Source organism: Peromyscus leucopus, chromosome X, assembly GCF_004664715.2.
Source record: "Peromyscus leucopus breed LL Stock chromosome X, UCI_PerLeu_2.1, whole genome shotgun sequence".
Lineage (NCBI taxonomy): Eukaryota > Metazoa > Chordata > Mammalia > Rodentia > Cricetidae > Peromyscus > Peromyscus leucopus.
In genome coordinates, this window is record NC_051083.1 from 70,970,586 (window position 1) to 70,984,863 (window position 14,278).

General features: G+C 36.9%; 1 protein-coding gene across 1 annotated transcript in view; it reads left to right on the top strand.

Annotated features, from left to right (window-relative positions):
• LOC114696798 overlaps positions 1-14,278 on the top strand; it is an 84,679-nt gene that overhangs the window by 21,581 nt on the left and 48,820 nt on the right. The window contains exons 3-4 of the mRNA XM_028874750.2: positions 7,145-7,336; positions 9,893-9,986. Coding sequence (XP_028730583.1) covers positions 7,145-7,336; positions 9,893-9,986 — 286 coding nt within the window. The remainder of the gene's footprint in view (positions 1-7,144; positions 7,337-9,892; positions 9,987-14,278) is intronic.

The following is a 14,278-nucleotide window of genomic DNA, read 5'->3' on the forward strand; positions in this document are numbered from 1 at the left end:
GGAAGATGTGGTGAACAATTTATAACACCCCAGAATACTCTATTTTGTGGTCTCTCCCATTTGAGCTGTCTACCTGAAAGCTCGTGCTACCTGGTATCAGGAGATGCTTTGCTTTCCCTCTCTGTGCCAGAATTGACTATCTGATCCTTGTGTCTAAATTCCCCCACCAAAGTTTGTAATGTTCTCCTAGTTCTCAAGGACTGGAGAGGTTTCATCACAATCATGGAAAACTTCTGGTTTCCCCTAACAGCCATCAATTTAAAGCAACTGTGGGCCTACTCTTAATCATTTCAAGTCAGAGCAATCCAGGCTGAACATCAGTCAGTGCTGTAATGTGGAAGCTCTTCTTCCTCTGTGTGAAGCAGAACAAAAATTTGGAACTATTTTTTAGACTTAAGTTCCTTCCATAAAAGAACCAAGATTGCATTTGAGGTAATCAGTAGAAAGTAAATCATAGCACATCTGCTTTCTTGTTATCTTAACTGACCCTTACTTCTTTTTTGCTCTTCTATTCTTAATTGCTTCTTTTTCCTATCAAGTCTTGTTGCAAATTACTCTTGTCCTGGCCATTTTTGATCTTTCCCAGGCTCAAAGTAGCCTCACCCATACAATAAATATTCTGGCTGACTATCAGGATAAGGTGTGTGGGGGGGATTACACATTATCAAAGAGCATTTTGTAACAGCTGTTTTTCACTGTGGCTATAAAAATGGCTTTATCATGCCCTTGATAGATTTGAGCACAAAATAAGCTGAATGCTCAATTCCTGCATAATATACTCCCTTCCTCTATATTTTCCCATGGGGATTGTCCTTGTCTTGGAAGATCCTGTTCAATTGGTCATGCCTCTCTCCTGCCCAAGATGATCCATTAAGTAAGGATAATATTTCCTTAGATTTGACAGTCATTATGAACATGACACCTAGGGATGCAGAAAAAATAATATAACTATTTTCTCAGCTTCATTTCTTCTTAAAGAAATGTAATTTTGTTTCTTGCTCCAGAGACCCATCATCCAGGCAGTCAGATTCTCATGGGGCCAAATGTTAAGCTTTTGTAGTATCTCACTCTTCTGGATAATACAAACTTGAACAGTTGTAGTTTTTTGACATGAAGAACTTTTCCTATATTTGCATGTGTTATGCTTTTTCTTTGTCTTCTATTAGTTGTCAGGCAGAAAAGCAAAGCTCCGAAGTGTGTGTGTGTGTGTGTGTGTGTGTGTGTGTGTGTGTGTGTGTGTCTTTCAATCTCAAGTTCCTCCTCATTCTTCTCTTCCCAGGTATCTGAACTCTTTGCTGCTATTCTGATCATGAGAAAGAAGCACCCATTTTCTCCGCTCATTACTTTCCTCAAATAAGTGATCTGAAGTTTAAATTTTGGCATCTTCATTTACTACTTTCTTAGTTATTTAAGAAACCAAGAGGGGGGAATCCTTTCTTTATTATTTTTGTTTGTTTGTTTGGGAGAGAGAATCTAACTATATATCTCAGGATAGCCTTGAACTTGTGATCCTTCTGTCTCTGCCTCCAGAGTTCTGGAACTACCATCATGTGCTACCATGCTCAGTGCCTATCTCCTTCAAATTATAATTCATTTCCAATTTCTTTGTTCTTTCATCTGTAGCCAGGTCGGCATCCACAACCAAATAAACTGCTCAAAGAAATGGCCATCACCAGCCTACTGAATAGAAAACAAACAAACAAACAAACAAACAAACAAACAAAAAACCCAAAACAAAAAACTTTGGATGTATCTATACATTTGCTAGATTAGTGTCTAGAATATACATGAAAATAAAAATTTTAAACACTGAAAAGAAATCAACCCAATTAAAAGTAGAGTATGGAGCTGAGCAGAGTTCTCACATGAAATACAAGTAACTAAGAAATATTTTAGAAAATATTTGTCTTTGGGGGGCTGGGTTACCTCACCCAGGATTATTTTTTTCTAGCTCCATCCATTTACCTGGAAATTTCATAATTTCTTATTTTCTTAACAGCTGAATAATATTCCATTGTGTAACTGTACAATATTTTCATTCCCCATCATCTCTTGATGGACATATATAGGCTGTTTCCAATTTCTGGCTATTATAAGTAGAGTAGCAACAAACATGGATGAACAAGTATCTCTATAATAGGCTGTAGAGTCTTTTGAGTATATGTACATGAGTGAATCTTGAGGAAGTTTGATTCCCAGCCTCCCGAGGAACCACAGCACTGACTTGTGAAGTGGCTGTACAAATTTACATTCCTACTAGCAGATAATAAATATTCCCCTTGCATCTTCACCAGCATGTGCTATCCTTCATTTTATTGATCTTAGTCATTGTGACTGGGGCAATATAGAATCTCAAAGTAGTTTTAATTTGCATTTCATTGATGGTTATGGGTGCTGAATATTTCTTCAAGTGTTTCTGATTCAATTGGGTTTCATCTTTTGAGAACTCTTTGTATAGTTATGTACCCCATTTTAAATTATTTGTTTTCTTGATTGTTTGTGTTTTAGCTTTTTTTGTATACTGTAGATAATAACTCACAGATGTATAATTGTATAATGTCAGATGTGTAATTGGTAAATGAGAGGTACACTAATCTGGGTAGAGAGACACTAAGTTAGAGGGCAGTTTGATGCTGTATCCATATAGCAAAATGGTAATAGTAGATTCACTATGGAGCCTTTGAGCTCCCCACCCATGGGTTTTTGGCCAGATCTCTAGTGTAAGGCATGTGTCTCGTACTGTGGGGGTGGGCCTTAAATGCAATTGAAAGTGGTGTATTAACTCCATGACATCTGTGCCACTATTGCGCCCATTGGCATATCTTGTCACACCTGCCATTGTTGTAGTTTACAACTAGGTAAAACTGTTGATGATTTTTCCCCCACAGCAGATTACATAGTACCTTCTGGTACTATGAAACCTAGCCATCCAAGAAAGAAGCTTCCAATCAGCATCAACATGATTTTTCTATGTCCTGTGATGAAAGTATGTGGTTTCTTCAATGATAAAGTCTGACCACCAAGTTCTGGCTGTCAACAAAGTGCAATATTAATAGCCTGTATTGTTTTGGGAACTTTTTGGTCACCTCTGACAAACAACCTGAGGGGAAATATTCCACACTTGGCATTGGGCTTTTAATTTGGCAACCTTTGGCTTTTAGAAAGAGTATAATCCCCTGTATAGATAGGGTGACTCCAATTAAACTTTTATATGAATATTCTCTCTCTCTCCTCTCTCTCTGTGTATGTATGTATGTATGTATGTATGTATGTATGTATAAATATAGGTTCTTATATAGCTTTTCAAACCTTTTTTTTTTATTCAGGGTCTCACTATGTAGTTCTGACTGGTGTCAAACTCACTATGTAGACAAGGTTGGCTGCAAATTCAGAGAGCAGCCTGCTTCTGCCTCTCAAGTGCTGAATTAAAGGCATGTACCACCATGTCTGCCTCTCCAAACATTTTTAATATTTGTTATCCCATATCTTACCCTCTCCTCTGCCCTATTCCCCCATCCATTTCTCCACCTAAACCTCCATATAACCAGTGTTCTACTATGCTATTATCTTAAGATATTTCTTTTTCCTCCCCATGGTCTTTTTCTAGTTTCCTAGATTCTACAAGTCCTCCAAGGTAGGCATACAGATCTAAAAATTTGATGGTAATCCATAAAACACTCCAACTTTAAGTAGGTGGGATGAAGACAAGAAACTAAGAAAGGTATTTAGAGATAAACAATGAGCTAGAAAAATGCATAAATAAAAGAATGTTCTGAAAGTCAAGTAAAAATTCAGTGAAGGGTGATCAGCTATGTTAAATGTTGCTGATAGGATAAGCAAAATGAGGGCTTAAATTAGCTTTAGCACCATGTGGCTAGGGATACGAAATGAATGAGCTCCAGGAGTCTAGTTGAAGAGAGGGAGGAGGGATTGTATGAGCAAGAGGGGGGGGGTCATCAATATCCTGATGGGAAACACACAGAGATAACTGACCCAAGCTCGTGGGAGCTCACAGACTCTAGACTGACAGCTAGGGAGCCTACTAGGTGCTCTTCGTATTACTGCCTAACCTAATTGTCATCAGAGAGACTTCATCCAGCAACTGTTGGAAACAGATTCAAAGACCCACCATCAAACATTAGGCAGAGCTTGGAGAATCCTGCTGAAGAGAGTCAGGAAGGATAGTAGGAGTCAGATGGTTCAAGGACATCACAAGAAATCTCACAGAATCAACTAACCTGGGCTGATAGGAGCTCAGAGACTGAACCAGCAACCAGGGAGCCTGCATGGTACTAAACTAGGCCCTCTGCATATATGTGACAGTTGTGTAGCTTGGTCTTTTTGTGGGACTCCTTATAGTGGGAACAGGGGCTGTCATTGACTCTTTCGCTGGCTTTTGGGATGCTATTCCTCATACTGCATAGCCTTGCCCAGCCTTAGTACATGGAGCGTTGCTTAGTCTTACTATAACTTGATATGCTGTGTTTTGTTGATATTCATGGGATACCTGTCCTTTCCCGAACAGAGAAGGAAAAGTAGTGGATGGGGATTGGGAGGCAGAAAGGAGATATGGAGGAGTGACAAGGAGGAGAAGAGGAAGGGGAAATTGCAGTCAGGATGTAAAAATAAATAAATGAATTTTGAAAAAGAATGAAATATTTTAGAACAGAGTCAGAAAGTTACTATTATAAATATTTGAAATATTTATTTGTATTGAATTCTCACATTAGTCTTGAGTAGCATATAAAATTATTTGTTTCATATTGTCATTATGGAGTAAAATCTTTTTTTTGTTTTGTTTTGTTTTGTTTTTCGAGACAGGGTTTCTCTGTGTAGCTTTGCGCCTTTCCTGGAGCTCACTTGGTAGCCCAGGCTGGCCTCGAACTCACAAAGATCTGCCTGCCTCTGCCTCCCGAGTGCTAGGATTAAAGGCGTGCGCCACCAACGCCCAGCCCGAAGTAAAATCTTTATATAAATATTTATTTATTTGACACATGAATCTCTGTATTTAGCATGTAAAATGTGGTATTTTAAAAAACACATACATTGTAATATGGTTAAATCTAGTTAATTATCACATGCATGATCTCACTTTTTTGGTAAGAAGATAATAGCCACTCTCTTACAATTTTTCAAGATATAATATACAATCATTAAATGCATTAATCATGCTGTAAAATCAATGTTTCTTATTTAATTATAATTCTATATTTTGACCAACAACTTCTCAATGTAATCCACATTTTTAATCTCATTCACCAGAAGTTGTATAAGAAACGTCAGTGTTAGTTGGAGAGTATATTAATGGTATCAATCCCCCTTAATCCATCCCACTTTACTTAACCCCATAGCACTTCTCAAATTTAAGCATGGTAGATAAATTACTATTTTTGCTTACTTTTTCCTACTTCTCTCTGCTATATTGTAAGTTAATTGAGCACATTGGTCATTTTGTTTTATTTAGTGTATTCTCAAATATTGAGAATATCAAATATTCAGATATATTCAAATATCTGGAATAATATTTAGGACATAGTAGGTATGTGTTGAATGAGGGAAATATTATTATAAAATAAATAATTCATTTGTTATTTATGCCAAGCTAAAAAAGAAATATATTCTCACCAAAGTCTTTTTCCAGAAAGAAACGTATGCAAACTCTTCTTTGACTTCCTTAAATGGATGAAAGTATATTACATACTAAAAGGCACATCTTATAAGTAGATGACTATTAATTTGAAACTGGCAAATACATTTTCTTAAAGAATCATGCGCCGGGCAGTGGTGGCACACGCCTTCAATCCTAGCACTCGGCAGGCAGAGCCAGGCAGATCTCTGTGAGTTCGAGGCCAGCCTGGTCTCCAAAGTGAGTTCCAGGAAAGGCACAAAGCTACACAGAGAAACCCTGTCTCAAAAAATTAAAAGAAAAAAAATGAATCATAGACCATCAGCGCTATAAAAGATTATAATAACCATCTAATAAATTCCTTCATGTCAACCATGCAGTAATATTTAATGTGTTGGAACAACACAAAAAGGCCACAAGTAGCTTACTTATTAATCACCTTTATTTAACAATGGGGTAATCTCCTATCAGTCCTTTAGGAGACAGTGACAAAATCTCTAAAGACACTATGTCAGCAAACTCTTCCTTTAGTCACTCCCAGGGAGACATGACAAACCCCATTCTCCTGTCTTCACAAACCTGTAGACATTTCTATGTGGTTATATGCCACATCAGTTTCTAGTCTATGCATCAGAAAACCATATTTACATTATTTGGTTACATCCCAAAGCTTATAAAAACATATGTAGTTCATAAATAAGTCACTTCTTAGAGAGAGAGAGAGAGAGAGAGAGAGAGAGAGAGAGAGAGAGAGAGAGAGAGAGAGAGAGACTCTAGAGTCCTGGAAAAGATGGGGGCAGGCTTATTTTTCTGGCAGTCTATTCTCTTCTCATGTTTCTTCTTGCATTTGTGGTGGTGTGGTAGAATCAGTCTTTTAACTTGTCTTAAAGAAGTGAGTGAGGGATGGAGGAACACAGTCTGCCCTTAAAGAATGGGAAGCTTACACTGAGTGGAACTCTTACAGAAGCCAGAGAGCTAGAGGAGCCAAAGCAGGGCACTGGTACAAGCAGTGAGCAAAATGTGGATAGTTTTGAAAGCATTCTTAAGACACCTTTCTTCTCTCCCTGTTCCCAAGTGTTAACTGCCACATCTTCATTAGCTGATGGTTAGGAAATCCTGAAATCTTACAGCTTTGGTATTATAACTTAATGTGTTCAAACCTGTAAGTTTAGAACACTTACTCAAATGGAAAAATGAGATGAAGTCAATCTCTTAAGAAGGAGCTTAACGAGCCGGGCAGTGGTGGCGCACGCCTTTAATCCCAGCACTCGGGAGGCAGAGGCAGGCAGATCTCTGTGAGTTCGAGGCCAGCCTGGTCTCCAAAGCGAGTTCCAGGAAAGGCGCAAAGCTACACAGAGAAACCCTGTCTCGAAAAACCAAAAAAAAAAAAAAAAAAAAAAAAAAAAGAAGGAGCTTAACGAGAAATTTTGTGGTCGAGCAACAATAAAATGTTTGATTCACTCATATGAAATAACTTGTATTCCCATTGTGTGAGATATTTATTTTATCTCTACCTAGATGTCAAAATTTCAGAGGCCAGTTGGGAGACTACTGGTACATGGGGGCCAAGTGCGAACAACTCTGGAACACTGTGGACCTGATTTTAGTAGCAACATTGCCTGGAATAGCACTGGCTTTAATTGTTGCTGTGGCAATCCAGATTATCCACTACTGTAAAGGGAAGTCAAAGAAAAAGGGAGATCATCACAGGTAAAAGATTTCTAAGTACTTCAAAGAAAAGTAGATAGTCTTTCATTTGACCAGCAAATGAATCAAGATATAGTGAATGCCACTTACCATGCATGCAATGTGTATGTTTTCTTTCCTATTTATCAATATTATAATTCAAAGTCAAATTAACACTGCCAAAGTACACATATTTAGTTTAGGATCTCAGTAGGGAAAAATCTAAAAGTCCCTTCTCTAGATAAAACTCAAATGCAACTGACAAAATGTCCCATTTTAGTGTTTTCTTTTCAGTAAGGCAATGCTTGTGTGCACTGTGCATTCCACCCTGGTGGTGTGGGAACAAATGATCAGGCACTGCTGTGCTAGTTCATCAACTCCTTTATACCAGCAGCAATATCCAAGACACCAAAAGATGAATCTAATAGCCTTGTCTTCGATGAGATTCTGTTTTATTTAACTAATTGCACCTCTCTGAGCTTTAATTTCCTCATCCTCAAAATCGAGATGTTTATAATCAGACCTACTCACTTTAGAGATGGTGGGGATGATACTAAAAGCAGCAATCAGGTATTGGCTGTTTATTATGCATGGCAGGATAAGTTACAAATGTATCATAACTATTAATTCATTTGATCCTCTCATCAAGCCTATAAAATACTGATGAGACTACCAAGGCATAGAAAGATCAAATAACTTGGTCAAAGTTGTGGTGCTGAGTCTGGTTACTAGGCATAAATTCCATGCTGTGCTAATGGAATCTGATCAACTAAAACAGTATTAAAGGTGGTATGCTTTGCTGCATCACCTTTATTTCTTTATGTAAAACAAACTCCATCCTTTATAGTTTTCAGTGCTTCTGAACTTTAGAAATATGTGGTTTAAATACCAATGTATAATCTCATGAATTTTCTATCAATTAAAATCATCATCCGCTTTACTTTATCATTCGTCTGTGACAAGATAATGTTACCTTCTAAGCATCATGGGGATGCTTTGAAATATTATTTTAAAACGGGAACTAACTGATACTGTTTGCCTCATATTGATAAGAACTGGCTTTCAATTTGCAACAAAGTCAGCAATTTGAACTGTCATAGGTATTTGTCTGTTGAAAGCATAAGATTAAACTCACCAATTATTTTATCATTTTAAATTTCCAATCTCTGTGCCATTATTCATATTCTTTTAAGTGCCATGTGGTATATTCGTATACATATGTATATTCATATGTGTATTTATGGGTATATATAATAAATGTTAATCAACATTAATGTAAATTCAAATTAATATGAAGAATTTCATATTATCAGTTGATATAAGCTGTAACCCCCCTTGGACACTAAAGAATCATTATAAGTAACACGTAGGTCACTTTAAAAACAGTCTATGTAATTTTCCTATCCCAAAGTTCTTTGTTAGATTTATCATTTTTATATATGTGCATGTGTGTCTGGGTATACAATGTGAGGGGGAATGTCCATAGACACTAGAAGAGGGCATCTGATACCCTGTAGCTAAAGTTATACACAGTTGTGAACTTCAAGACATGGGTGTGGGGAACTGACTTTGGGTCCTTCAGAAGAGGAGCAAGTGCTTTTAACCACTGAGCACTTAATTCCAGTCCTCTATACCAAAGTTCTTAATCAATGGACATATATTCCAATTCTCTTTCTTCTGTGACTCTGTGACTTTGAGTAAGCAAAAGCTCACTGTTTCCTCATTTATAGAAAGAGGAGTATATATCTCACTTCTTGATTAGTCAGTGATTTAAATTAAATAACTAATGGTACTGCAATGACAGAATCAAGATAGTAGTAGCCTTCATAGGATTTGAGCTCATTTCTGGGCTTTCTGTGTACTTAAGCTACTCTATTTTCTTTCACTTAACATGATTTTTAGTTTGAGTTCCTTTTTATAGCTCTTTTATTATCTGCATTGTAAATTGATGAGATAACTCTGAATCTACTCTGTGAAATTCTTTAGCTTAGTGGAGAATGTAAAAATTATTGAGCTTAAATAGAGTTTACATCTCTTTCCCACAAATCATTACCTAAGAGGAGAGTTTCTTTAAATTTTCTTAGCCTTAAGTTTCTCATTTAAAAATTGAATTTAAAACACCCAACTAGCAGACTTTCTATAATATTCTAATGAGAATGTGTAATTCTTTGTGTAATATCCTGCTTTCTAAAATTTACTTTCAATTGTATAATAAATAACATAGATTAATGGTTGGATAGAAAAATGGATATATAAATATGTATATGTTAATAAATGCAATAAAATGGTAATGGTTGAATCAATTTTGGGAGATATATAAATATTTGCTGAAATTCCTTTTGACTTTGCTATATGCTTGAAAGTTTTTACAATGAAATGTATAGAATCAGATAGAGTAAAGCACCTTGACCATAAAATAGATTCGATAGATTGTAGCTTTTATCAATTCTTTTTCTTGAGTACAGTCTTAAAATGGGAACATTCATAGTGTATTATTTAAAAAATTATTAAGACATTGGTATAATAAGTTATGTAAATGTTTTACCATAACTGAATTGTGTTTTTATTTTTATGTGCCAGAGAAGAGAGGAATATGTCAGAACTTCGACCTCACCATAATTCTACATATGGTTTTGATACTGATAGGAATCTTCCTCAACCTAATCAAGGCGAGGTAAACACTGAAACTCATTTGTCAAATAAACGAAGTTTACAGAAGACATCAAAGAGAGAAATGCTATAGAGAATGAAAGCAGAGAATACAAATGTTAAAAGAAAATGTTATCAAAAGATAAAATTGCAAAACTATGGGATGTTTGGTGCCAGGTTAGATACCAAGTACCAACAGAGTACAGGCCAGGCCTGCAGCAGTGACACTGCAAATGCTCTCTACCTCTTCTTCCCATCATTTTCTTCCAGGTAGAATCAAGTTAAAACAGATATTAAAGACCGGCTTGGAGAAAACTAAAATACATAATAAAAAGGAAACAAAAGTTGCCAGAGGAGGGCAAGGAAGATATGAGTAAAAAGAATTTTCTCTAGACATTAAAATCTTATAACTAACAGTATATTTTCAAATGCACAGATCATTTAAAAAAGTCATGTATTGGTGAAATTATTAAGGCAACTCCACGATGGCTACCCACTACAATCATGTGCAGATCTTGGAGAATCAATGTATTTAAGGAGTCACTCTGAATAAAAAAATAAATAAATAAAAGGGACCTTGCTGTCACATTAAACCAAAAGTATAAGAGGTGTCAGAAATACTGTTGTTCAAACAAATCATAAAGTGCCACTGTTGTGGTTTGAAAGAAAATGCCCCCCAAAGGGAATGGCACTATTAGGAGGTGTGGCCTTGTTGGAGTAGACATGTGTGGTCTTATTGGAGGAAGTGTGTCACTATGGGGGTGGGCTTTGAGGTCTCTTTTCTCAAGCTTCACTCAGCGTGACAGTTAGTCAACTTGCTGCTGCCTTCTGGTCAAGATGTAACCAGCACCATGTCTGTCTGCATGCCACCATGCTCCTCATCATGATGATAATGGACTGAACCTCTGAAACTGTAAGTCACCACCTCAATTAAATGTTTTCTTTGTAAGAGTTGCAGTGGTCATGTTGTCTGTTCTCAGCAATAAAAAACCCTAACTAAGACAGAAGTTGATATCAGGGACTGGAGTATTGCTATGATGCTATGATAGACCTGACCAATCTTTTGTTTGGAGTAGTATAGACTTTAGTATTTTGGTTTAGGAAAGCACTGAAATGCTTTAAGCACTGCTTAATGGGCCATACTAGTGAGATCATAGAAGACAAAGTTGCTGATAATGATTTGAAATGTCAGGAGCTGGCTCAAGGGGATTCAGAGAATTTTAGTATGTTGCCTAGAAATAGTTCTTGTGATTGTTAATTCCACCAATAGATAATAAAAAACTACCACATTTTAAAACCAAATATGAAGCAAGCTTTACTTAAATACTGGCTAAGTGGATGGGTTCTGACCAGGTCCATACCCAGGCTCCCAGGAAAAGGCCTTGAATCACAATTTACAGCACCTTAAGAAAGAAAACCCATAATTTATTGCATTTCCCATCATGTCCGATCATGGGTAAGCATACATCCTGATGTACCTCTAGCCTGTGAACCTCCCACCCATACATGATCAAGCACATCAGCATAGATGAGTCAAACTTGTTTAGGGGAATGAAAAGCATGTGTCTTGTTATCTCCCATAAAAAATAGCCTCCACCATTTCAGGAACTATCTGCCTTTGGGTAAGGAGCTTGCAGAGCAGAGATACTTTTGTTTCATGGCTCTCTTAGGCATAGTAATTAAAACTTAAAATGTAACTTTGGCTCTCACATTCCCTCCTTGAGTTGTATCCTGAGTCACATTGTTGACTCTGTAATGTTACCTGTTTATATTGGGATCTAATAACCATCAACTTAATGCTACCCAGACAGGAATTATCATTTAGTTAGGACATCAATGATGCAAGAGCCAACAGCAATTAGCAGAAGCAGAAAAGCCCTGTGATGACTGACAGAGTTACTATTTAGAAGGAACCTAGAAATGAGAATGGGGACCACTTATTTCATCTCTGGTCCCCAATGACAGGGAGTTTTCTTTTGATCTAATATTACAGCTTGTTGGGGGACAATGGGTGATGTACTCTCTTATGTAATTACTTCCTGCTGAAATTTGGACATTTTTGTTAGGGCCCAGGAAGGCTGGAATGCTAGTCAAAGGCAAGAAGGGAATTCAGGCAATGGAGTATTCATCAGAAGCATCTGATTCACTGACCCAGCTGGAGAAACAGGGAGCATTTATATCAGCTGAATTGGTCCATATCAGCTTTCAGCAAGTCCAAGGCTCACAGGCATTTGGAGCAGGTTATAGTCAGCAGCTGATGCTTGGATGTGTCTGTCAGCCAAGTGGAAACCTACTGAGTCAGATATAGACTAAAAACAGAAGTTAAAATTTAGGAACTTAAATAAAATTCTTACACTTGGAACTTTTAGGCCCATAGTCTTAGTAACTGAGGAAGTGAGGAATCTCAAAGACCAGGAGAGAGAGAGAAATACCATCCTCAGGAATAGCCAGGTGGGGAAACTTAGGCTGTTCTTATCTAGAGTCCTTTTGATCTGTGAGAAGTGGATTCAAGTCTCATGACTCCCCAGATTCTCTGAAACTTATATGAATTTTTAGTTTACAAAAAGACATAAAAGTTTTAGATATATTAACATTATCAATCTGTACTGAAATCCATATTGTAGAAAAAGCAGGTAACAGGTGTCTATAAAAAAAGTTGGAGTAGGCTCACAAATTTGAGTCCCAGCAAAAGGTATAGATTTGGGTTAAAAAGCATGCACATTTTCTTTGTGTCCAGAGAGCTAGGTATAGATTGTACAGAGATGTCTTCAGCCTGGTGAGAAAGTACCTTTAAGTCCATACTTAGAAGACAACCAAAGAAATCTAAAATCTCGAGTTTGTGACTGAACTCCATTGATCAATGTCAAAACATGGAACTTTTTTTTTCTTTTTTCGAGACAGCGTTTCTCTGTGTAGCTTTGCGCCTTTCCTGGGACTCACTTGGTAGCCCAGGCTGGCCTCGAACTCACAGAGATCTGCCTGCCTCTGCCTCCTGAGTGCTGGGATTAAAGGCGTGCACCACCACCGCCTGGCCAAAACATGGAACTTTTGAAGTCCTAGTGTAACAATAGCATAGAAGGGAAAAGAAATCTGAAATATTTCCCTTTTTCATATACTTTAAATTTTTAAAATATTTTTACAACTTTCATTTATATCTTAAATCATCTTCTAAGACTCTCAAAACTTGCATAGACTTTCATATCCTCAGACCCTTATATATCTTAAAACATTTTTAGACCTTAGAAACTTGCACAGACTTTAACCCTTTTTTCTTCTATCTAATAATTTACAAGGGATAAGCAATTATATCTGAGAACAGTCATTTTAAATCATGTCTCCTTAGTGGAAAATTACATCTGAAACCTGTTTATCTTTTCATAGGAAGCCTGTTAGCAAGGCAAACCTGACTACCTTTTCTCTGCAGGAGACCTAGTAGCTCTAGAAAAAGTAAAGTTTGATTTTTTTTTTACATATGAAATAAGCTAAAGAGGTGACTGTAACCTTGGGGAAGAACTTGGTTGCCTGTTGCTGCTAAGCTGACAACACCATCAGATCTGAGAAGAATAAATTATAGCACAAAGTATAATCCAAATGGCCTATATATCAATTAACATGACAGAGACTAGTCCATTACCTAGATAGCCATCCCAGGTTCCTGTGGTCTTCATGACATGTCATTGGAAGTAGAGGTATCAGTACAGCATCAGTCTTTGTCTGCCAGTACGAGAAGATGAGAGGCTTTCATGTGGAGGAGGAACATGGGAGATATTGACCTTACTTTGTCTAGCCAAAGTAGGGCAATAAACTTTTCAGTGTCCTGCTTCTCCATAGTTTTGGCCTGGTCCTGGTAGCAGATGCTGCATTGGGGCAGTCTTGATGAGTGGTTAGTGTTACCAAACTCAGATAGAGTCATTGTGTTGCCCCATCATCTTCCTTGGAGACATTGACGTCACTGCTAGGATCTTAGAATCTCTGTCATAGTATGCTTTTCCCATTAAACATTTTAAATGCCATATTCATCAAATCTCTGACAAGTTTGAAGACCATTATTTTACAGTTAAGTGTATCTGAGCTAAATGAACCTAGGCTTAATCATGAAAACATAACTAACGTGACTACAAGTTTGATTATTATAGACAACTAACTACTAATCTGTATTTCTTAATTATATATTTCATTTTTAAATGAGCTGCATAGGTACAATACCTTAAATAAGAGTAGAAACACACACACACAGTATAACAAAAATAACTTTAAATGTTTATCAATATACAAAATCCATGCCAATGAGAAATATTTGAGACTAGTAGGTTTTTT